General features: G+C 39.2%; 1 protein-coding gene across 11 annotated transcripts in view; it reads left to right on the top strand.

Annotated features, from left to right (window-relative positions):
• The window catches only part of RAI14 (retinoic acid induced 14), a 160,724-nt gene that overhangs the window by 125,527 nt on the left and 9,383 nt on the right, over window positions 1-25,814 (top strand). For 7 of the 11 annotated variants that reach the window (XM_043488745.1, XM_043488748.1, XM_043488749.1 and 4 more), the window contains 11 exons: window positions 221-309; window positions 10,664-10,728; window positions 14,528-14,585; window positions 15,534-15,604; window positions 16,934-17,040; window positions 17,662-17,840; window positions 18,092-18,120; window positions 19,313-19,399; window positions 20,318-20,404; window positions 22,931-22,988; window positions 25,396-25,514. In XM_043488745.1, coding sequence (XP_043344680.1) covers window positions 221-309; window positions 10,664-10,728; window positions 14,528-14,585; window positions 15,534-15,604; window positions 16,934-17,040; window positions 17,662-17,840; window positions 18,092-18,120; window positions 19,313-19,399; window positions 20,318-20,404; window positions 22,931-22,988; window positions 25,396-25,514 — 949 coding nt within the window. The remainder of the gene's footprint in view (window positions 1-220; window positions 310-10,663; window positions 10,729-14,527; window positions 14,586-15,533; window positions 15,605-16,933; window positions 17,041-17,661; window positions 17,841-18,091; window positions 18,121-19,312; window positions 19,400-20,317; window positions 20,405-22,930; window positions 22,989-25,395; window positions 25,515-25,814) is intronic. The other 4 variants (XM_043488752.1, XM_043488743.1, XM_043488753.1 and 1 more) reach the window with 2 other exon arrangements.

The following is a 25,814-nucleotide window of genomic DNA, read 5'->3' as shown; positions in this document are numbered from 1 at the left end:
AGTTCCTAATCCATTACTTAATAAAAATATCAATGAGAAAATTATCAGACCACTTCAAGCATCTGTTTTCTCCTTTTTAAAATGAGGTTGATAGTAAGACCTACTCATGAGGTGGTTTGGAGCTTAAGTGAGAGATAGTGTACACAAGAGGCAAAAACATGGTCGGGGTAAGTCTATAAAGAGTGGCAATCTTAAGGAGATTGTGTTACCTCTTTTCCAGTTTTCACCTTGCTGCTACGAAAGGACACGTGGAATGCCTCAGGGTCATGGTTACACACGGCGTGGATGTGACCGCCCAAGATACTGCCGGTATGTCATCTTTTTCTCTTAAGCCAACAGGCCAGCAGGAAAGTAGGTATCACAGAAATGATACGTATTCCTTGTAGAAAATTTACACTCTATACAGATCAACCAAAAGAAAAACATAGAATCTCCTCCAGTGACGGGGCTCTGATGTGGTTTCATTATTTGGCCCTTTACAAGTGATTTCATCTTATATGTGGTTAGTCAACTAGAGACTATGCTTCTTATCCCCCATTTAAAATTTTTATTTTCCAGGATGATATATATGGACCAAGTATTCTCCCCCGATTTTTGTTCTTACGAATCCTGGTACAATGTGATGAGTGGAGTGAATTGTTCAGGTGCTCATTTCATCAACTAGCTGAGGTGGGCTCTGTGGACAGAAGGCAGGATCTTCACGTGGATCAGCTGCCCTTGGTCTTCACCCCTTACTGTATTTTAGTGCATCTGAATCACCTGGGAACTGGAGGGGAGGAAGGGCGAAAGAGCTTAAAGGGGGAAAGGAGAAGAAGGAAAAGAATAAACAGCGCACACACACACACCTACAGACAACCCCGCACATATGTATCCCAGCTCTGTCTTCAGAGATTCAGAATGTCTGAACGTTTCCAGCCAGTTGGTACTTTTGTAAAGCTCCCAGATGATTCTAACGTGAAACCAGTGTTGATAAGTGATGATCAAGTCAGATAGAAAAGGAAGTGCAGTCTTGTCTTTTATGAACATTGTTTTATGGGAAGGAGTCCCTGGGTTGCCAGCCTGGGTTTCTGCCCCTGTTGTCCACACCAAAAGGTGGAAGCAACTACTGGTGGCTTTTCACTTCTCTATTGTACTTGAAAATCTTTGTCTTCTAATAGACTTTTGTTGGTTTTTACTGGAATATAAGATTAGTCTGTTCTGTAGTCTTTATTGAGGCTTTTCATTAATCTGTGATGGATCCCTTTTGCTTTCCACCTGAAAACACTGACACCCCAGAGTAGTCATCTTGGGGGCAGATTGGTCAAGTGTTATGAAAATACAGTTATTACTCAAAATATGGCCGGAAAACTCATATTTCAGAATTGTTTTCATAAAGTCTGTGGCACTTAAAAAATAATATCAGGGTCTGGGAATATTTATTCTTTGAGAATAGACTTGTGTTTTTAAGACAGATGAAGAGCCACTTAAAGTCAAGTCAGGTAAATGAGGTGTCAGTCTGGTAAAACCATTTTTGGTTAAAAATAGGGAGTGATTGAAGTAACAGAATGATTTCCCAGAGCAGTGCCACAGAAAACTCCCAAAAAATATTTTGAGAAATGGCAATACTTCAGGTGACACTAGTGGTAAAGAACTTGCCTGCCAATGTAGGAGACATAAGAAATGCAGGTTTGATCCACAGGCCGGGAAGATCCCCTGGAGAAGGAAATGACAACCCACTCTAATATGCTTGCCTGGAAAATTCCATGGACAGAGGAGCCTGGCAGGCTGCAGTCCACGGGGTGTCAAAGAGTCAGACATAACTGAGCACAGATTATTATAATAACAGCAGAAGAAAGAATGGTTTCTCTAAGTGATTCCCTTGAAGGGAACACTAATTTATGTTGCTAAATAAAGTCATCTTTAATACCAAGATCCATTTTTTTTAAAGTTTATTGTTACTACTTTTAAAGTTGTACTACATACATACAGAGCAGTATGAGTGGCTACCATCCCCGTGATGAGATGTGTCCTCTTAAGTAGATGGGATTTCTTTAAGAAAATCATAATCTAAAAAAGTTTATTTAGTGTGAATAAATTTGAGCTGTAATATGATTTTGTTTAACTGCATTTGATGTTAAAAAATAGATTAGGAGTCTCATTATTTCCATCATAGCTGAACATCGCTACCCTATGTTTTTATTAAAGGGGAAAAAATGCTTAATACATGTTCATTGTAAAAAATTTGGGAAATACAGAAAACTACCAAGAAGATAACCAGTGGTTCTACTCCAAGAAAAAAAAAAAAATCTACTGTTTTGCTGTATTTCCTGCCAGATTTTCCTGGTGCAGTTTTACGTAGTTGACATCACATTATATAATAAACTCTAAATCCTACCAGTAAAAAAAAAAAAAAAAAAGATTACCATGATCATTTTCTGTACTAAAAACTTAAGAAGCATAGTTTTTTGTGGCTGTCTAACACCATTTGGATAGAGTTTGTATTTACTACCAGAGCCCTCACTCGGTTCCTGAAAGCCAGGGGAGTCATGCAGTGAGACCTGGACACCCCAGCGCAGTTCCCTCTTCCTTGCCAGTGGAGATGATAGTGCTCTCCAAGAAGCTTGAGGGGAGGACTTCCCTGGCAGTCCAGTAGTTAAGACTCCATGCTTCCACTACACGGGGGCACAGGTTCGATCCCTGGTCAGGGAACTAACATCCCACAAGCCACAAGGCATGGCCAAAAAAAAAAAGCTAAAAACAAGCTGGAGGGGAAGCTGCAGACCCATCCTCCCATCCTGGACTCTTCTCTGGGCTGGTTAGTGGAAACTGTCACAGCCCATTTCTTTCAACTCTGATTGAAACTGGTAGAATCCATAGCACTTGGCAGCCCCAGAACACCTTCCATACATCCTGTGAGTTGGAAATGTCTCGAGCTGCCTGTCACTTTTCTCTCATTTCTAATAATGAGGTCAGCACTCTGGTCCTCGGGCTTATTGTTTTGCTTTGGTCTGAGTGAGGCACTGACTTCTCATGATTTCTTGAAAGCATGCAAACAGAACCCAGGAACAAAAGAAGGAGAAGTGGCATGGATAAAAGTACATGGAAAATCTGTTGCATTATCTAGAACAACACTTCTCAGAATTTTTCCTGTTACAGTGAACAAGATAAACGTGATGGCCTTTACTGCTCATGTCCTTCCTGTTGGCTGTAACACCCACTCCTTTCTTTCCTCAAGAATGCGTGTCAGAATCCAAGGGAAGGGCAAGGACATTAGTCACTGTGCTTTAGTGGTTGTTGTTAGCCCAAAACATTTGATGAAAGGATGAATTAAATGGCTCGGTTGCTGTTGTGTCCAGCTTTTTGCGACCCCATGGACTGCAGCACACCAGGCTTCCTGTCCTTCACTATCACCTAGAGTTTGCTCAAACTCATGTCCATCGAGTCAGTGATTCCATCCAACCATCTCATCCTCTGTCGTCCCCTTCTCCTCCTGCCTTCTATCTTCAATCATCAGGGTCTTTTCCAATGAGTCTTCTTATCTCATTATCTTATCATAGTGCTCCAAAGTAGTGGAGCTTTAGCTTCAGCATCAGTCCTTCCACTGAATATTCAGGGTTGATTTCCTTTAGGATTGACTGGTTTGATCTCGTTGCTATCCAAGGGACTCTCAAGAGTCAGGTCATAGATGCTGTCTTTTCAGTCAACCTACCTGAAGTGTTGCTATGTTATTGCTAAGATCCAGTTATCTTCAATTCTAATACCCAGTGAGAACTCGTATGAAAATCTGTTACCATAAACCCAACTGCCCTAACAGAGTTTCAGAAAAAACCCTGCTTTCAAAATATATCATTACACTGACCCTTTTAATTCTTTATATCCACACAGTGTACAGCATGGTTAACTTGGTACAATTACATACTTCTTAAACTGGTGACTGGATTTAAGTTCAGAAGCAAAGGGATTTTAGTATCTATTTCTTTATCAACTATCCTTCCACATCAAATGTTTAGAAGTCTGACCACAGGCTTTTCATAAATGCTTTACAAACAATCTCAGGAATCAAACACTGTCAGTAGATAAAGCCTTGTGTGTGGTACCAATAGTGTGAAAGTGTTAGTCACTCAGTCGTGTCTGACTCTTTGTGACCTCATGGACTGTAGCCTGCCAGGCTCCACTGTTCATGGGATCCTTGAGGCAAGAATACTGGAGTGAGTTGCCATTTCTATCTCCAGGGGATCTTCCTGACTCAGGGATTGAACCTGTGTCTCCTGCATTGCAGACAGTTTCTTTACCGTCTGAGCCACCAGGAAAGCCCAGTACATCTCAATTATCATCATTTTAGATGGCTTTGGAGGCTTAGGTGAAAGCATACGTGTGAACATCCTAGCGCCCAGTCTCTTTTGCACATCAGGTTTTGAAAATATTTCACATCTTAAAGAAAAAAAAAAGCTGTGATTATCACCAAGCCAAACACTCTCATAGTACAAATCAGAAAAAGAAATCCCCAAACTGGCAGAAGCTCATGACTCATGTTTTTGGTTTGTGGAGGTCCCCCCATTCCTTGGCTTCCCCGGTGGGTCAACAGTAAAGAATCTGCATGCCATGCAGGAGACACAGGTTCAATCCCTGAGTCAGGAAGATGCCCTGGAGATGGAAATGGCAGCCCACTACAGTATTCTTGCCTGGGAAATCCCATGGACAGAGGAGCCTGGTGGGCTACAGTTCATGGGGTCACAAAACAGTCAGACACAACTTAGCAACTAAACACACACACCCCATTCCGTATCACCTATTTGCCAAATAGCACCATAGACACAGTGATAGCAGTCAGCTGGGAAAGTCTGCTCCTAAGCTCACAGTGCTGACTCTAAAGAGGACCTTTGTGTTTGCTTGTGTTCTTCCCTGATTTAGGAAGTGGCATTCTGTTTCTTTAGAAATGAATCATTTCTCCCAGACTTGTAGGCTTTTTTTTTTATTTTGGATGCCTGTAATTAGCACCTGGGAAGATAAGATAGGATTAAACAGAGCGTTAACAGAAGATTGAAGAAGACCAAAGAATCTTCTGTTTATTATCAGTGCTTGTCTGAAGTATTAGCTTGCAGACTCCCTTTTTTAGCAAGTGTATGCATTTGACACAATGTGACCCGGTGGCTTAAACAAGATAGACTTTTCTCTCTTTCAATTAAAAGTCCCAAATTGCTATGGCCACTCAGCTCCACACTGAGGACTCTTACCCAGACTTGTTACTCCACCATCCAGGGTATTGCCTTGGTTCTAATGGCCCAGGGGGGCTCCCAGTCCCAGCTGGCAGGAGGGAAAGCCCAGGTCATGAAGCGGCATACGCTCAGATCTCACTGGACACTGAGTGATCTGTGGCCACTCCTGCCTTTAAAGGAAGCTGGGAATTCTGGGCAGAGCAAGAAATTGTCCAGTTTAATAATATAGAGGGGGGGCTTCCCTGGTGGTCCAGTAGCCAAGACTCCATGCTCCCAATATAGGGGGCCTGGGTTTCATAAGATCAGAGAGCTAGATCTTATCACATGCCACAAGTAAGAGTTCAAACACCACAACTAAAAAATTCCTGCCTGCCACAACTAAGACACGGTGCAACCAAATAAATAAATAAATGTTAAAAAATATGTATAGAATGTTTTGCTGTAGAAGGAAGTATAAATAGAAATTGAAGACTGATGTGTGATTTGTCACACTCCCATATCTTAAATTTTCCTTGATCCCTTTGCATACAAAACTTATTTTCTCATAGAAGAAGAGAGTCTTAGGAGAGTTAGAACTGAGCTATGGAATATGGAGATACCATAATGCACAGAGGCCTCAGGAGGGAGGCACTGGAGAACCCTTCTTCTTTTCTAGGGTTTCTGGTATTCGCTTAGCTTTTGTTTGGGTTTCTGGGTGGCCCTCCATTCCATTATGCCCTTAATCTGTCTCACATATAATACCATATAATACCAATCTAGCTCACATATTCTAGCCCAGAACAGTTATATCTTAAAACTCAAGTACTTGAGAGAATGGGTCATTTAAAATGTAATGGCAGACTGTAATCCATTAAGTATTTCATACTTAATTTGGAATAAAGGCAAGCCAGAAATTGATTGCATGATTATAGTTCTTTACTTCCTGGTTGTGCACGTGTATGGCATGTCTGAAGGGCCAACCAACTATGTACAGTTCAGTTCAGTTCAGTTGCTCAGTCGTGTCCGACTCTTTGTGACCCCATGAACTGCAGCACACGAGGCCTCCCTCTCTGTCACCAACTCCCGGAGTCCACCCAAACCCATGTCCATTGAGTCGGTGATGCCATCCAACCATCTCATCCTCTGTCGTCCCCTTCTCCACCTGCCCTCAACCTTTCCCAGCATCAGGGTCTTTTCACATGAGTCAACTCTTCGCATGAGGTGGCAAAAGTATCGCAGTTTCAGCTTCAACATCAGTCCTTCCAATGAACACCCAGGACTGATCTCCTTTAGGATGGACTGGTTGGATCTCCTTGCAGTCCAATGGTCTCTCAAGAGTCTTCTCCAACACCACAGTTCAAAAGCATCAATTTTTTGGCACTCAGCTTTCTGTATAGTCCAACTCTCACATCCATACATGACTACTGTGTACAGTGATCAACATAATCTGGCCATGAAAACATTTCAAATGATATATACATGCAGGAGGTGCAAAAAAAAAAAAAAAAGCCTTTTGCTTCGGTGTAAATCACTATGCAAGTCTACTTTGTGGAGATTAAGGGATAATTTCAAAATTCTAATAGTAAGAATGGTTATTAAAAATCTCTCTTTGTGTGTGTATGTGTGGTATGTGTATATATATGTGTGTGTATATATATACACACACACATAACTGAATCACTTTACACAAGAAACTAGTACATCATTATAAATCAACTACATATACTTCAGTAAAAAAGACACAAATAAAATTTTATTATTTTTTATTGCAGTATAGTTAATTTACAATGTTGTGGATTTTTTTTTTTTTAATATTTATATTGGGGCACAGTTGATTAACGTTTTGTGTTAGTTTCAGGTGTACAACAAAGTGATTTAGTTATACATATACATGTATCTATTCTTTTTAATAAAATTTTTTTAAAGAAAGAAATACATCTTTCATGCTCTGATCTCTCCCCTGGAACTATAACTAGGTGAATAGATTTATGCTTCAGTGGTTGAAAACTTGATGTAAAGATAAGCATTTCTAAGAACAATGTTTAAATATATTTAACGTAAATAAAAATCAAATTAATTGCCACTTTTATTGTTTATATTCAGCATTTTGAAACTCTGGTTCTTAAGTAGAGATTTCAAACCATGTCTAGTTGAGTATCTTTTAGCTCTCTTTATTTTTTGAAATGTTTCCTTATTACGATCTGAAACTGATTTCTCAGACTTCAGCCTTTTGGTGTTTCTTTGCCTTGTCTTCATCTCAACGAATTCATCAGTTTAAACATTTGTCACCTGCACTTGAAGACTGTGTTCTTAGTCCCATCAGTAATTCCTTCACTATATGAGTGAGTTCTGTTCTGTTTCTGTAGCAGTCTGAAATCATTGAATAAGTGGTTAATGTCCAAGTTAGCTTGGGGGATGGTGTTCTATGGCTGCAATGGCTGGGCCATCCTTCTTAGACTCTTTGAATAGCAGGATTCTTAAACCACATGGAATAGCCTCTGACACTTGACTTACGAGTAGCACTGATGTCTTCACTCACAGACAGAGTTCTGCTGAAATGCACCTGAATTAGGGTTGCCTTGTCATTTTCCTAAAGGGAAATTGCTTTCTGATATTCCAGACAGATCCACAGCCAAATGGGGCCAGTCTTATGTGGGGGCTGGTTACAGTGAAGTTCTGTCACTAATATATTCTCTCCAGAAAATTTTGCATTTGGAAAGAGATTTTGTTTTAATGGTAGCTGTGAGAGACATCTCACTCCAGGGTAATGTTGTCCAGGGACTGATGCATCATTGGAATTTAGAGATTCTTTTAAGTAAAAAATGCTTTTGTGCTCCTGGTTAGGGAAACCCATCACAGGGCCAAGGAATAAAAGAGTGTTATTTCTATAGAAACACAGTGCTTACTTCAGGTATGACTGGAACTCTTGCACTGAAAATGAAAGCCTGTTATTTATTTTATGATGGTTGTGTAAATCTCCCTACCCTCTTGTCTTTGGAGAACTATGCCTTTTTCCAGTGGGTACTATTTATGTATTAGGAGAGCTTTTGTCTACAGGATAGACAAAAGTTAATGCATTGCACACACGACATAAACAGTCTTCTACTTACAATCAGGATGGGTTCCAAAAGTTCATCTGCAAGGCATTTGTTTAAAACACAGAATGTGCTCCTCCTTAGAAACACTGATAGAAATGATGGTCGAGGGCCCGGCTAACCCACGAAAACTCAATTCATAGTTTAAGCAAACTCACTATTGTATGTTATACCTCCTGAAAAGAGGTCTCCTGTGGTAAAAGGAGGAAGGGGAAAAGAAGATACTTGTCTTCCTACTTCCAAAGATCTCATTGCCTTAGTTCCTGATTGTCTTCATCCTTATCCATTTGGGTGGAGGTCAAATGGAGTGTTCTACCTCCTCCAACCAGCTCCCACTATGCATACCCTTAAAATCTCTGTGCAGATTCTCAGCAAAGAAGGTATCTGATCTTTTAATCTTACACTTGCTTTTGTGCAACTCACTGTGGTCCTAAAACCTTCTAATTTTAAATATGGTATTTCCTAGCTATATGATTCTTTAATTATTAGTGGATTTCTGGTCAGTGTTATAAAGACTAATTCAGAATGGAGAAATGGTATTTGGAGGCCAGATCACCATATAAAAGAAGTTGTTCCTCTAAGCCAGGGGTTCTCAACTGAGTTATGTGATTCCCGTCTATCCAAGGGATGTTTGGCAATGTCTGGGGACATTTCCGCTTGTTCCATCTGGACATTCAGTTGATAGTGGTCAGAGATGCTACTCCTCATCCTATGGTACATAGGGCCACCTTCCATAGCTTCGAATTTCACTGACGTTAAGGCTGAGAAACAAGCTTTAAGTGTGGGTTGCTTACAGGCATTACATTGGAGGTATCTTGATCAGTTTACAAATGCAGGATTTAGCAGTTTGGTTCCCTGCCCCCAAGCCTCCCTCCCCAGACATTCACAATGGACAGACTCTCTGATTCAAATTTACAAGTGTGTATGGAGAGCCTGGTCTGTGTTAGCACATACATGCTGTTTCTTTGGTCTTCGTTTAGGCTTCCCAGGTAGTGGTCTTTCTTTAGGCTTTGCTTAGGCTTCCCAGGTAGTGGTAAAGAACCCATCTGCCAATGCAGGAGATGTAAGAGATGCTGCTTCGATCCCCAAGTTTGGAAAATCCCCTGGAGAAGGAAATGGCAACCCACCCCAGTAGTTTTGCCTGGAGAATCCCATGGACAGAGGAGCCTGTCGGGCTATAGTCCATGGGGTTGCAAAAAGTCGGACACAACTAAAGTGACTTAGCACACATAGGCACTTGGGATACAAACTTTATATTCTAGAGGGAAAGGAAGAAGAGTTGACTACATAAATGTGTGTGTGTGTGTGAGTGTGTGTGTGTGTGTGTGTGTGTGTGTGTGTAGGAGGAAGGGGAGTCAGGTGAGAAGGGAAGGTTGAAGGTGCTGAGTGCTATGAAGGACAAAGAAATGAAGCAAAGAGATGAGAGGAGTGGGGGAGGAGTTTTAAGTGGTGAGATCAGGAAAGGTCTCATCAAGAAGCAGCTTTAAATGGCATCAGGCAGGTAAGTGGGCAAACTGCATGGTTATCCTAGAAGAAGAGGATCCAGGCTAAGCAAAGAGCAATTCTCTAGGGCCCAAGGATGGAAGCCTGCTAGCCACAGCAAGGCTGTCCCTCAGCCCCTCGCCCACAGATGTTCTATAGGCCCACTAGATGGTGCAGGGGAGGGCACTGGGTGTAATGTTTAGTCGCTAAGTCGTGTCCAACTCTCTTGCAACCTCATGGACTGTAGCCTGCCAGGCTCCTCTGACCGTGGGGTAGAATTTCCTAAAGTTATCTGACCACAGAAATGTCAGAGAGTCTCACGTTGGCGTCACATTCTTTGAAGGGAACGTAAAGGGATGCTCCTTTGATAGTGTTTTTATAACTCTTTTCCTTCTTCCACCGGTTCCAAGTTTGAATATTTGAACTACAGGTAATTCCCTTGCAGAGCTGGAGCACATTTGGAGGAAAGCGAAAGGACAGGTGGAAGTGGGGTTTCATGCGGGTGTTGGGTGTGTTCTCACGTGGCCGCCTGTGCTGGGTTCCGGGGCCCATAGCAGTCGTGGTCAGTGTTGTGGACGCAGGGCATCTGGCACCCATGCTGACAGCTGAAAGCAGAATTTCCAAGCTGCATACCTAGAGTCTACCGCAGGCTTCTAGCCCAGAGCTTAATTGTACCCCAGGAGAACGGCAGCTGGCATGGGCCCTGAATGCTATCCAGAGGGCAGGATGCTGTGTTCTCCCCACTTTTGTCACAGTGAACTTTGCAGATAAGAAGTGGAGGCGTTACTCTCAAGAATAACAATTCCGTCTTTGTTGGAGAACAGTTTATTTCCTCATAGTTGTCTTCATCACAGAGATAAGAGATTTAAAATGTGTGGTCTTTTTCTTCCAATTTTTTTTTAATCCATTTAGGACACAGTGCTTTGCACCTCGCAGCCAAGAACAGCCACCATGAATGCATCAAGAAGCTCCTTCAGGTAAAGTGAAACAACTTAAAATTATAAATGTGTCATTTTAAAAACTTGAAAGTAAACTTGTGTGTGTGAAAAAGCAAATAAATACACGCATACTCCTTTAAATATTACCCCAGAATCTGGGTTCCCTAAGAAGCTTCATTATTAAAATTTCAGATAGCTAAGGAGAAGATTATTTCCACAGCAGTTTCACTGGTGGAGAAGGGGATCCTAAGAAATTTGGAGTGCTTTCCTGGGATCCAGTTCTTTTGTCCCCTTTATTCAGCTGTTTGTTTTTTTTTTTTTTCTTTTTGGAAGGACATGTACCCTTCAAACAGTCACCTTAAATAAAAACTTCCTGTGCTGTTGGAGATCCTTACAATACAGGATCTCTAATATCCTAGTATTTATTCTCGCTCAATCATTAGTAGAATGCAGCTTTTCTTGAGAAGCAAAACTTCAACCACTATTTCCTTGAATGTAACTTGATGAGCTTTTAGTTCTTAGTTTTTGTTCAAATTCTTGGTTTTATTCTTCTTTGTAATTTTAGGTCAACTCCCTGGTTGGAAACTTCCGTGCCAGGAAGTTTTTATAACGATCACTTAGGGTGACAGCTTCTGTCTATCTTTGAAGATGAATATTTAATGAAATCCCAATAATTCATCCAGTTACTTCCATCTGTTGCCAGTCAAAATGCAGTCTTGGCTGTTTTCAGGAACAGCACAGAGCAATAAACTACGTGTTTGGAGTACTGTCTGTTCTGTTGAGCTGTCGTCTCGGCCTTCCTGAGCCCTGTTTGGGACCCAGCATCTTGCTTTAATTTGGCTTCGCAATTGTGATGCAGAAATGTGGGCACATTCTTCAAATTGTCCTCCTCTGTTGACCACACAGCTTCTTGTCTTGCGTTACATGATGCAAGCTACCTCCAGTGCCAGGAATGCTTAACCTTAACAGGTCTTTGAAGTGAAATTCAAGAAAGATAGATCAACATCTGTGATGATGAAGATGATTTTTATTATGAGGATTCTCTCTAAAGAAAGTTACCATAGAACTTTTCTTCTCTGCCTGCTCTGGGGCTGGATACCCTGGATAAGTGAAAATCATTGAGTTGCCCAAGTGCCCTGCCTCCACACCCATGGTCTTACCTTCAATTTTTTTTTTTTTTTTTTGGAAACCTTATTTGTATTTTAAGTCTCTATTCCCATCCTGGCTTGGCTATCCAGACTTTGCATCTGGCTCTGATTTGAGGGAAGAAAGAACTTGACAAGCTGGAAATCCTCATGGGCAAGGACCAGATATTCTAGCCTCTAATGTAATTTTATATCTGGTTATGCAAATGGATTGGTTTTTCTCTGGAATCTTTGAAGCCTTTAAACAGTTCCTTGTGCTGTTCTAAAATTAGGCCAAAGCATGGTAAGTTGTAACATGATCTCTATTCTTCTTACCACTGAAGGGCAGACAAACATTTCCAACATTGCCTGCTCTCCACAGATCATCTGAATGGTGTTCTTCTTTCTGGATAGTTGTGAAAACCAGAGGCTTTGATGGCCTCCTAGTGGGTTGTTTACCTTGAGTCCTGCACTCCTCTGATCTCTGCTTCACTTCTTGTCTGGGCAGCCCACACCCTCTGCAATGGGGCCACTGCCAGCCCCTCACCCTGCACCTTCTGCAGCTACTCCTTTCTCTCTGGCCTTTTGCTCTTACTGCCTGTCTCCTGGAGAGACTTCCCTTCTCCAGGGGCTACCATTTCAGGGTTCTACCTCCTCAAGGTAGTGAGCACGAAGAGAGCCTTGTAAGAGTCTTCAAATTCAGATGACCTCTCCTTCTCCTACCCCCCGCCCCCATCCCCCTGCTTTGTCTTCTAGCAAGTGGTCCCTGGGCCCTGTGCGCTGTGTCAAATGGCAAGTGTTTACTCACGAACAGAGCAGCCCCCATCCTGCTGGAGCTTGCCACTTGGTGAACAAAGACACAAATGCCCATGGCAAATTGCACATCACTAAGAAGCAAACTGGCAAGAGTATTGTGAGAGGTGTTCAGGAGGGCCCCTGTAGAGGAGCTGAGATTCAAGCTGAAAATTAAGCGGTGCAGAGAGCTGTGGGAGAGCATTCCAAGCTGACAGAAAAGCAAGTGCAAAAGACCTGTGGTCGGACCTTTTGCAAGTGCAAAAGGTTGGAAGGGCACTAGGTAGTCAGGGAGGAAAGAAAGCCAGTGAGGGGACCTGGGGGAAGTGAGGGAGAAAGAAAAAGAAGGGCCCACAGGACTTTCCTGACGGTCCAGTGGTTAAGACCCTGGGCGAGTTCACTGTAGTGGGTTTGATCCCTGATGAGGGATCCCTCATGCTACACAGTAAGGCCACCAAAAAAGAAGGGCCCAGGATGCAGCCTTGTGTGACATGATGGAACTGCGGAGGACTTGGAAGTAAAGAGCTACACTCACAGTTTAGAAGGTCTCTCTATTTGTGTAGAGAATTGACTAAAGAAGGAAAAAGCAAACCATGGAGACAGCCAGATGGCCGTCAAGGCTGTCAAGGTGAGCAGGTATTGGTTCAGACCAGGTGGTGATGATGGAGGAAAAGAGGAGAGTTGATTAGGGTGTGTTTGGGGTACAGAATTGACTGACGTGGTGGTAGACTAGATGTGAGGGAGGAGGAGGAAGCAGAAATCAAGGATGACTCGGTGGTTGCTCAGGGACTAGAGAGATGAATATGCTGTTCAGAAGGACAGGGTGGCTTGGGAGGATCAAGCTGTACCAGGAGGAGACCCCAGAAGTTTTGCTTGTGCTGCCTTTGAGGTGCCCATGAGAAATAGGCAGGAGGTTATGAAACCCAGGGCTCAGAGATGCCATCTGCTGTGTACTGACATGAACACAGGCTCCACGCAGCCTGTCTGAATCTGAATTCTAGCTCTGCCACTTACTGTGACCCGAGCAAGTTACTAACTTCTTTGTACCTCAGTTTCCTCATCTGTAAATGGGGTTAATGGTATCTATTCAGGGTTGTCAGCAGCCTTAAAACCACTCCTGGAACAGTGCCTGGCACATAATAGCCAATACTTGTGAAGTAGTGTTGTTGTCATTGTTAAGATAGACATTTGGGAGGCATTAGCTTCTAGACGGGGTTTCGAGCTGTGGGTGTGGATAAGATGACCCAGGGTGATAGCATAGAGAAGAAACACCGGGGGCCCTGTGTTCCCCTCTGGTGAAGGATGGCCAGAGCAGTGGGAGGGAAACCACAATTGGATGGGCCAGACAGGGCTCCAGGAGCCAAGAGGAGAGTGTTTGGAGAAGAGGGAGTGGATCACAGGTGAGAGGTTGATGAGAGGAGGACAGAAATGTTTGTCGTCATTAAAAACACGAAGGTGGTTGGTGACTTGGATCCCCTGATCCCAGGAATATTCCTCAAGGAATATTGAGGGCAGACGCCCAACTGCAGTAGGTCCAGGAATGAACAAGAGTCAGGGAGATGGTGTGTGTGCAGGCCGTTCTTAACAGAAGGTTGGTCTTGTGAAGGGGGATAGAGAATTAGGGCAGGAAATGGAGGGACAGGTGGGATCATGATGAGACTTCCTAGAGCATGTTGTTTAGCTGGTGGGGATGATCTGTTGGTGGCAGAGCTGATGGAAGGGGGAGAGGTGACAGTTCATTTCTGTCTTGACTGCTTCAAGGTGAGTCTCTCCCCATGAAACCATATGCTCCTGGAGCACAGCAGCTGGGGCTTATTCAGGTTTATACTTTGCTTAGTAAGTTGCATCATACCTTGCAGGAAAAGGATGAACTGAATAGAACTGAAATTTACTATACATATTTATTGACTTTTGTCTTATAGTCTAAATGCCCAGCTGAAAGTATCGACAGCTCTGGGAAAACAGCTTTACATTATGCAGGTAATTTTCTTTCTCTTATTTGTTGTCTTCTACCATGAGAAACAGTACATTTTTATTTTCCTTATTTAAGCCATTAACTTTACCATTGTTATTCCTGATGCCGATTTCTGTCATCCTTCCTAGACATTATTCCCCTCTTCCTCAGTTTGCAGATTGTGTAGGGTTTTACTGAGGAATACAGCCAGAATTCATCAATTGCCTGCCACACAGCTAGTAAACATTGTCATGATTGTTATATTTTAATTGTGAGATTCTCGTTTAAGAGAGATTTATGAGCATTTGTAGATTTCAGGTAATGTATGATACAGATTTGTTTTTGCTTGGGGATCAAAAGGATCTTCAATCGATTTTATACATCAAAGTTTGGTTTTACTATCGGTCACACAGTTTCAAGTGACAAAACGTTGATACAGAACTCTGGGATGATTTTAGATTTACACATTTCTTTTAGTGCTAGTTGTAGAAAACCTTGGGGCTTCCCAGGTGGCGCTAGTGTTAAGAAACCTGCCTGCCAGTGGAGACTTAAGAGATGCGGGTTCAATCCCTGGGTTGGGAAGATCCCCTGGAGGAGGGCACGGCAACTCACTCAAGTATTCTTGCCTGGAGGATCCCATGGACAGAGGAGTCTCGTGGGCTACAGTCCATGGGGTTGCAAAGAGTCAGAGATGACTGAAGTGACTTAGCATACATGAAGAGCTAAGCCAAATGTTTGCCTAAAGGCAACCAACAACTGGCAAGCGCTGACCGTAGGTCTGACGACACTGAAATTAAACGGTAATTTAAAACACCGCTTGCTTATCCATCCTGACATCATTTCTCTTCAGTGTAGCCACGTATCACCTGCATACTGGGTGGACGTGAACTTTTCTCTCCTAGAAGTGTTTGATGCCCCGGGTTGTGAGACTAGCCTTGTGACTTGCTGTGGTTTCTGTGTCTTCCTTCCCTTAGCCGCACAGGGCTGCCTTCAAGCTGTGCAAGTCCTTTGCGAGCACAAAAGCCCCATAAACCTCAAGGATTTGGTAAGTACCAGATGACCATTAGAAGTGGAGATGGACCCTGGTTTCCAGAGCACCATGGGCTCCTTCTGGAGCATTTGGCAAAAGTCTGCTGCTTTCTGACCTAGATTCTCTTGTGCAAAACAGATTTCGGTGTTAGCCCCATTGGTCCTTAAACCATTAATAAAACATTTTGCAGCATGCACTTTCAGTATTTATTTCTAAGGATGGACACATGGCTTACTATCAACCTAAATATTAATAAGACTTATTTTATTGACTTTTAGTAAAAAATAAGTCTAAATAGTTCTATTATTTTCGTTCTGTACCCCATATATCATCTTTGGTGCTCCTGGATAGTGTTTTCTAACTATAAAGACCACTTATAGCCTATTTTAACCTTGCTGGACTATTTCGAGAATAAATTGACATGCCTCTTGCTCCTGTTTACGGCATTGAATTTCCTGCTATAGCATGAGACTTGGCATGTGTAAGTTACACTTGATGGGGACATTGTGAAGTGAGCATTTAAAATCTGTAAATAAATTCACACTTGCTGAATCTCAATACTTTATAACCAGAAAGTATTATAACATCACAGAGATAATTTTCTAGGAATTCTGAAGTTCTACTCTGACTGAATACTTAATCTTTAAGTAGCAGTTGTATTTTTAAATATCCCCACATTATAATAATTGAATATATTGTAACTCTTTTTTTCCTTTGCCTATTTGAATACATCTGCCTTAAAATTATTGTCAACCACATATGTGGGGTATGTTCAATGCAAGAACAGAATAAGAGCTTCTCTTTATGGCTTGCATAATTTGAGTCAGGTCCCCTATTCACCCTAAGATTGTGGAAATTGTCACCCATAAATTCTCCTGGTATTTTTTTTATTTGTTTTATACTGTGATGTTGAGATTCTTAATTCATTTTGCAATTTGTATGAGCTGGTAATCTAATTTTTTCTAAAGAAATTGTCAATTGTTATATTAAACAAACCTTTCTTTCCATCAATCTCTTTATCTTGTCATGTGTCAGTAATGGATAAATAAACTCTTAAGCTATGTTTTGATATCTAGTAAAATTATGAAAGCATATGCTTTCCAAGAAGACAGTTGATGGCATGGCAGGATGCTAGGATACTTAGAAGAAAGTGCTTAGAGAGCATGGGACCTAGTAATGCCATAAGGAAACAACCCTTCATTTCTCCAGAACATGGAGAGCCATTTCTCAATGAACATGGTATACTTGCCTCAAGCCTTGACATAAGTACAGAAGGAATCAGGACCTTTGCATATCTGGTATTTGGCTTCTAAATTAAAATCTTAATCTGAATTTGTCTCCTAGGATGGGAATATACCACTGCTTCTTGCAGTACAAAATGGCCACAGTGAGGTCTGTCGCTTTCTTCTGGACCATGGAGCAGATGTAAATTCCAGAGACAAAAATGGAAGGTACCACAGAATTAGAAAGCATGTGATTTCACTGATATCCACATTCTGAGAAGTTTTCACAGCTGTACTTTGGATCGTTTGTTTTAAAGCAGTTTTAACTTCTTTACTGTGTTCTGCCTTTTTTGGATAATTAAGAATCTGTTTTGACTTAAAAAAATATTTTCTCTATTTTGAGAAACGCTGGGAGCATCATAACTGACTGTGTCTATGATGACATTATTAAATGTTAAAATTGATAGGCCATTTCCTTTGATTTTTCAGGCAAAATAAAAGTAAACATATTGGTTGTTTTAAAAAAAAAAAACAGGCTTAATAATGTTATAGGTTCTTTATAAAACTTGATTTGAGAAAAGACAAGATTTGTGCCAATCATATTTAAATTCCATCATAGTTATGTCTATGTTATTTGACCTAATATTGTTTATGATTTAATCTGAGCTTTTATAGAACAGCCGATTTTGGTAGCATTCCACTTTGAATTTCCTGGAGTATTAAGAGTAGTACAGGTTTAAATGCACTTAATCTCCTTTTCTCTGTTTTTAAGACAAATGAAATTATTTCCTAGCAGAAGTTTCCAGATTTTGTTTTCCAGTACTGATTTTTTGTCTCCTCATTCTTTAGAACTGCTCTCATGTTGGCTTGTGAGATTGGCAGCTCAAACATCGTAGAAGCCTTAATTAAAAAGGGTGCAGACCTAAACCTTGTAGATTCTCTTGGACACAATGCCTTACATTATTCCAAACTCTCGGAAAATGCAGGAATTCAAAGCCTTCTATTATCAAAAATCTCTCAGGATGCTGGTATGTGAAAGAAAATAGCCAATGTTGTTTCAAATTTATCCCACTCCATTTTCCCCAAAGAATAAAGGAATTTGTACATTATTATTCTTTTAAATATATTCCTGGGGAAAAATGAAGTGTTGGATATTGTGTATGTTGTGTATATGGGTGTGTTTGTGTGCAAGTGTGTGTTTATATACCCCCCCCCACCCAAAGTAGATATGAGTCATTATGGTTGTTATAGGTTTTTTTTTCTCATTTTTCTTCTATAGATTTAAAGACACCAACAAAACCAAAGCAGGTATTTATCTTTGGAAGAGGAGATTCTTTTTTATCATTGCTTGTGGGAATTTCTGATTAAACCACTCTGTGGGCCATTAGGAAAGTGATTAAGACTAGGCTGAAACTACTTAAGAAGTAAAATACCTTTGGAATAAATGATTCATTGTAAGGTGGTAAATATTTTCTTAATGATTTAACCTGTTCCCAAAGCATGTAACTTTAAACTTGCTACTCATATATTCATCTTTTTTCTGAAATGTACTAATATTTCCTACTGGTGTGAAAAGGTTTGATGTGATTTTTAACTCTGAGAACAACAGTATTTTAACTACTTGTAATATCACATGAATTACAGCACTCTGTGTTAAATATTTAATGAAAATATGAGATCTGCCACTTTCATTTTAATTAGATCTTTTCTAAAATGTCATTCATTTTACACAAATAGAAATTGAGAAGTTTACGCTGTTACTTTGGAGTTTTTCTTAAAAACATAGTCACTATTGTTTGTTAATGAGCTATATATTTGATTATTTATAAGTCAAGGTTCTTGGAAAAATTATCATACTGAGCAAATACTTGATACTGAATTTATTTTATACCAACTGTGTTATCTATTCATAACCTTCAGAGAGGAAGTTCTCCCTTTTCCCCGTATTCGTAGTCATTCCTTGGCATCTGCAGGGAATAGCAAAATCTGCAGACACTCAAGTCTCTTATATAAAATAGTGTGGTACAGTTGGCTGTCTGTATCTGTGATTCTGGGATATGCAGATGGTTGAATCTGTGGGTGTGGAACTTGTGGATATGGAGGGTCAACTGTACATTTTTAAGAAAAGGAATGGAAGTAGTGAAAAGGTAGGGGAAATACCACTGCTTTGCATTAAGATGGGAGCTAGACTATGAACATACTCTGGGTTCTAAATTGTGGTAAACAATTCCTTATCCTCTCCTTTCCAAGTTCTGCACACCAACTTAATCTGGTTTTGTCTTATGTTTTTTATTTTCTTACTTTAAAGCATGGGCTGCTAGAAGAACACTTGGAGCATGCATATTACTTATTTTTATGTTGGTAGCAGATTTCAGAACTTGATAAAGTAAAAAGTGCATGAACTGTTGAGGTTTTTCTCATTTGTTTGATGAAGCTATTTACTCAGACTTTACTAACCTAACTAACCCACCTCCATTCTTTGGACTGTGATAACTTTCAGCATGATCAAGTCTCTAAAATAAGCTCAGAGAGAAGTGGAACTCCAAAAAAACGCAAAGCTCCACCACCTCCTATCAGTCCTACTCAGGTAAAAATGAAAGAAACCAACAATGAAAAAAACATAACAACAAAGCCATAATTTTTTTATTTTGTGTTTAGGTCAAAAAGAACTGTTTTAAAATTGACCCTTAAATGAACATTTAAAATTTTCCTTAGCAGTTTTAAACTACAAATAGTGATATGAAGAATTTTGATTATAGTAGGGAAGTAATGTTGATTCTTACTTATTTCAAAGCTAAAGAATTAGACTGTATCTTTTTTTAGAAGTTTCAAAATTCTGAAAATCTAGAACAGGACCTTTTTCCTTAAGATAATAAGCTCAGACAGAGCTCACATTAACAGCTCTAGTAAAGTGGGGAGAATGTGTGACTGGTGAAGCATTAGTTGAAAATGAATTTTAGTTGGTTTATCAAACATTATTGAAATATATTTGCCTTTCATATTACATTTAAGGTTGACTAACATTAAAGGAGCTTTCATTTTTGAGCTTATAGTGATTACTGAGTAGAAGAGGAAGCTTGGGTAACTATGAAATGATAAATAAAAACAAGCCAGGGTTTATTATTAAAAGAAGCATAGGCCATAAAAAGAATAATCCTTATCAAGTATTTAAGGGGAATATCTCCTTCAATAAGTAATATTAAATATGTTAGCATATTCATTAATAATATTCTCAATCTGCAATAGAAGTTTTATAAACTTGTAAAGTTAATTCTAGTGAATATAGGAGCAAAGTTCCTTAGTTAATTCTACTCTGTAAACTTTCAGAAAGTATTTGAGATAGGTGAATTGTACTGAAAATACGTTACCGTTGAATTAATTGAAACTAAGCATAATTACTGTTAGATTTATTTGCATTGGTTAAATAGGCTAATTCTTTGGCACTGGAGAAGAAAAACTTTTGAAGAAGGATTCCTTATTGATGGTTTTCATTTTGGTTTTTTAGTTGAGTGATGTGTCTTCCCCAAGATCAATAACTTCAACACCACTTTCAGGAAAGGAATCAGTATTTTTTGCTGAACCACCCTTCAAGGTATTTCATTTCTGTGTCCAACTTATTACTTAATTTTAAGATATACAATAGATTTGACTTAAGTTATATAGCACTGGGTAAAACAGAATATACTTCCCAGTCATTGGTTTACAACCTTTTCATCAGAAGTCATCCTCTGATTATTTTTTCTGGTGAAGACTCCATAAAAAAAGAGTAGACTGAATATATTTATTAACTAATATTTAATTTTCTTCATTTAAAAAAAGGACAAAGATAAGAACTTACCTGATAACCAGACATCTTTCCAAATTGAGTTGACATAATATCAATCAAAAAGAAAGAAATGGATAGTCGCTGATGTCTTACTAAGAAGTAATTATATATTTTTATATAATTATAAAAGTAATATGTATTTTTAAAATGTTAGTAAATCCATTCTACCTGATTGTCTAGATTTGTGGTTGGAATGTATTTTAAGGAATGAGAGGGTATTTCAATTTAATATTTGTTTACCTAAGTATCACTAGGAAATTATACTTGGAAAAAAAGTAAAATTTATATTTGTTACAGTGAAATTTCAATGGCATAATTGTGTATTTATTTCCCCCATCTAAGAATTACTAAAAATAAATTTGTGTTTAACTTAGATGCACATTGATCTGAAAAAGATTCTATCAACCTATCATCTCGTTTGTGTTAACTAGATTTTATTAAAATATAAGGCAAGGAAAGGAAGTTATGCCTTTATAACTACCATCCTAATATCTTCTAATATGATTATGGCTCAAAGGTAGCAAATGCATTCCAAAGAACAATATGACAAATTATGTTTTTCAGAAATAGAGTGTAAAAAGGCTTATTTCTTTAAAAAAAAATCACAGAAAGATAAAAGGGACACCATCTGCAATAGCTAAAGTTTTAAAAGATAAAAAGATGCCAATGGGTGGTGATGATGTGGAAGAACTAGAACTCTCCTACTCTGTTTGTTGGATGTATAATGGTACAGCTACTGCAGCCCTCCAGGCTCCTCTGTCCATAAGGATTCTCCAGGCAAGAATACTGGAGTAGGTTGCCATGTCCTCCGCCAGAGGATCTTCTCAACCCACAGATTGAACCCAGGTCTCCCACATTGAAGGCAAATCTTTACCATCTGAGCCACCAGGGAAGCCCATAGCTACTTTGGAAAACCATCTGACAGTTTCTGTAAAAGTTCAACATACACCTAACATATAATCTAGCCATTCACTCATAGATGTTTACCCAAGAGAAATTAAAATATGTCTCAAAAAGTACACAAATGTTTATAGCATCTTTTTTCAAATATCCCCAAACTAGAAACAGTCCAAATGTCTTACAACAAGTGAATGGATAAAGATAATGAGATATATCCATATATAAGAGCATTAATCAGCCATAAAAAGAGAATGAAGTGCTGGCCAAGCAGTATCATAGATGAATCTGGAAACCATCATGCTGAATGAAAGAAGCTAGGCTCAAAGAAGTTCATCCCTTGTAATATTCCATTTATAGGAATTCTAGAAAATGAAAAAAGGAGAGTAGTGTGATTGCCTGGGAATGGCAGGGATTGGCTAATGAGGCATGAGGAAACTTAAGAGGTAATGGGGATATTCTGAATCTTGATTATAGTGGTATCTTGGGTGTGTATCTGTTAAAACTCCTCAAATTAAAAGCTTTCAATGTATATACTTTATTGTACTGTAATAGAGTTGAAAAATAAAAATAAGCACGTATTTTTTAAGTGAAAATAAAGCTTTTGTTATGATAAGCACTTGCCAAAAATGAGCCACTCTATTTTTAGCATTTGAGCGTTTACGAAAGTTCCTTTGCTGAAAAATTATCTCTCTCATCATGGTCTATGGCATATCTAGATAAAACTTAGTAATTTCTGGCAAGAAACTGTATTTTGTTTTGGAATGAGAGTTTGGCTTTGAAGTTACAAGAATTTTTCCAATATACTAAAAGACAGATATTCGGGGATACAGGTTTAGAGGAAATCTTTAGGAGATTGTCAGTCCACAGCCATAAGAATTCTTATTCCCTTATAAAATTACCTGTATTTTCCCTGACAGGTCTCATTGATTACCATTTTTCTTAAAGGCAATTAATATATTAATGATTTATTGATAAAGTGATAAAGCTAAAAATACTTCTAATGTATTTTAATATATTACCCAGATAAGTAAAACTTCTATTTGTCTTTACTATGAAAGCAGTATTCACAATCTCAAGTTTTAGCACACAGCCCACTGAATTAGCTATTATGTAAGTTTATTATAATCTTCAAAGATTTTTGTAATATTCATGAGGTTTCATTTTGTAATATTTTGAGAATATATCCTTAGGAACCTCTAAATAAAAATTTTATCTCAGGGGTTAATTGTTGCTTTTATGTACTTATATTTTAAAATATCTTCTTTCCTGGAGATGGTCTATTTTCATAGTAGGATCATACCAACCCGTGTAAACTCAAGGAGAAAAATTCGCTGGACTCTTTTGCAGAGTGTGACATTCAGGAATATATTTTAAGTCATTTTTGTGTTCCAGCAGGCTGAGATTAGTTCTATACAAGAGACCAGAGACAGGCAAAGTGCCAGTACTACAGGTAAGACGAAGGGGCCTGTCCCCATGACTGGTCTCTATTTCATGTCCCTTTAAGAGAGCAAAGGCCAAGGAGAGATACCCTGTCTGGGGAAGTCAGAGAACCTCGGGGACCACCCAAACACTGCCAGTCTTTCACAGTCTGATGCTGTCTACTTCAGCAGGCTTTAACCTAGATTTTAAGGAGTCCCTGAGCTTGGATATGAAAAAAGAAATCTCTGTTTTCATCTGTTCCTAATTTAACATTGGCACTTCCTTCAGTGATGAATATAGACAGAAAGCCCCAGTAGTGTTAGCAGATCAGTGATTTTGACACCAAGAGAACTCATAGATGCTATCATATCCCCTTACTGTTATTACAAATATCTTGAAAGATCATTTATAGTATCTCTACTAGAAACTATGGCAGTTATTAGACCTGCTTCCAGATCTTGTTGTTTGGTGGGTTACAAAAGAAGCTTGCTGATTGCTGTAGCTTGTACATTCTATTTTATGCATTTTAAGACACTGTTTTGCGATGAGGTCCACGGGCTGTGAGCTGCCAGCTAGTGACCCTTCTTGCGACTGAGCAGCAGGTTATTTCTTGAAGAGAGAGCCAACTGAGCACCTCCACGGCTGCCATAATTGAACTTTTCTACTTTGGATTTTAAACAGACGTGAAAAGAGTGTCAAATCACATGCAATCATATTGTCTTCAAGGAGGTTTGATTCATTGTATTGAGTTCATCCTGTTGCTTTACCCTTTAAGAATGTAGTACAGTACCTTCAGAATCAATTTGAAATGTGGAGTAGATTATTTCAAAGGCCCCTTTTTTGTTCCAGTATCCAGTTTCTCAATCTGTTATGCACATCATATGTGTTTGGAGCACTTAACTTACAAAATTTAGACATATAAGCATATTATTGGCTGGGGAATTTTTGCAGAAACTAATGCTTGAGACGTTAATACAGCTCTAGTTAATAATGTGTTAAGAAATATTCCTGGTAGAGAACAATGTTAATATAACTGTACAACTGTTACATTGGATACTTTAAAAGCCATCCATCCTATCTTAGAAGTAATTTTTGTTGCTTAGAATTACCCTCCTGCTCCCAAATCCCCTGATTCATTCCAAGCTGACCAGACTCTATGTCCAGAACACTCATAAAGCTGTGGTTTAGGCCCCAGATATCATTAGTAAGCATTTCTGTGAAGAGATGTCATTTCGCATCCTTCTAAATTAAGACTCAAGTTTTCATCTTTGCATTAAATGGTTGTGAGAAATTTTTTAAATAGAGGTGAAAATTTGGATCAGTGCTGTTCAGAGTGTGGTCTCTAAACTGTTGCCAGTCTAAAATTAAAAAAGGGATTGCTCCAAAAAGTCATCCAGCCAAGCACACTGTTTCATCCACCCGACAATTTTTATCCATAGGAAGACTTTCTGGGTGAAGGAAGCAGTATATTGAATGACATTCTGGAGCACATTTCTTGTCTTATCTCAATGAGAACTTTGAGTAGCATAGCTTTAGATGTTATTTCAGCATGATAATCAGTAGAATGTCAAATAGTTGTGGTTTACCAGCAGTGTTTATTGTGGGATTCGGGAACTCATGTTTCATGCAGGGGTGGTCAGCAAATGCCTTAAGGAAGAGGCAGGGTCTGATGTGGGTCTTGAAGGATGCCTAAGAGTTATCCAGCCAAAGAGATGCTACAAGGGCAATCATATGGATGAAAAATTAAAGAAGCAACCTTATGTTGAGAATAGAGAGTGTGTAAATCTGATGAAAATGGGATACTGGGGAAAGACGTGATGAGTCATAAACCTGAAAAAAAAGTAGATTGAAGCCAGATCCAAGAGGCCTTAATCCAGATAAAGGAAGTTGGAGATTATTTTTGGAGGGAGAGCAATTAAAGCACTTGAACCAAAGGCATGACCCCATCTAAGTATGTTTTAGGAAGATTAGTCTGACAGTGTTGTTGGTACAGGCTATATTTTCACTAGAGGAGAGAGAGAAAGATTTATTAGGAACCCATTTGTACAGTTACCAGGTATGGTGATGAAGTCTAAACTAGGGTAATGGGGATGGGGATAAGAAGTAAACCGGATTCCAGAGATCTTTCTAAAAGGATTCATAGAGTGGGATATATAGGGCATGGGAGGAATAAAAAACAACTAAGGTGTGGCACTTAATCAAGTGAACAGAAACTATATGACCAAATCCATCAGTTTTCAGATGAGTTTATTTGTATCTAGGCATCTAATATTATGCTAGGGAGTGAGGAGACCCCTATCCAGCTGAATGGGGCTTTCATCCCTAGTCTGGACGAGAAGGAAGAACTGGATTGGGTAGAAAGTGAGTTTGTTAGAGGTCAGAGAAATAATAGTTAAATTTTTAAAATATTATTTTAAATTGCCTTTCTCTTTCCTAAGGTGCTGATAGCTTATTGGATATAAGTTCTGAGGTTGACCAGCAAGACCTTCTTGTCCTGTTGCAAGCAAAAGTTGCTTCTCTTACCTTACACAATAAGGAGTTACAAGATAAATTACAGGTAGGTAAATAGTTCAGTCGGGTCAAGCTATTGGATTTCTCAGGGTTAGTTGGGTATTTTGTTTTAGACACCAACACTGGTTTCTTCTTTTTAAAATATAATTACCCTTTAGCATTTTATGCTTTCAAATTATTTGTTTCTTGAGACTTACTAACTTATTATTTTTATAAACTGGTAAATTATATAATTATATACTTAGTATGATATATATGACAATAGATAGCTATATGCACACCATACACATGACTAGTCATTCATTTAGTAAAGTTGATCATTTCGCAGATTTAAGAATGTGGTAAG

The sequence above is a fragment of the Cervus canadensis genome, chromosome 16 (genome assembly GCF_019320065.1).
Source record: "Cervus canadensis isolate Bull #8, Minnesota chromosome 16, ASM1932006v1, whole genome shotgun sequence".
Classification (NCBI taxonomy): Eukaryota; Metazoa; Chordata; class Mammalia; order Artiodactyla; family Cervidae; genus Cervus; species Cervus canadensis.
The sequence above is the reverse complement of the archived record's forward strand: the minus strand, read 5'-3'. Positions and strand labels throughout refer to the sequence as shown.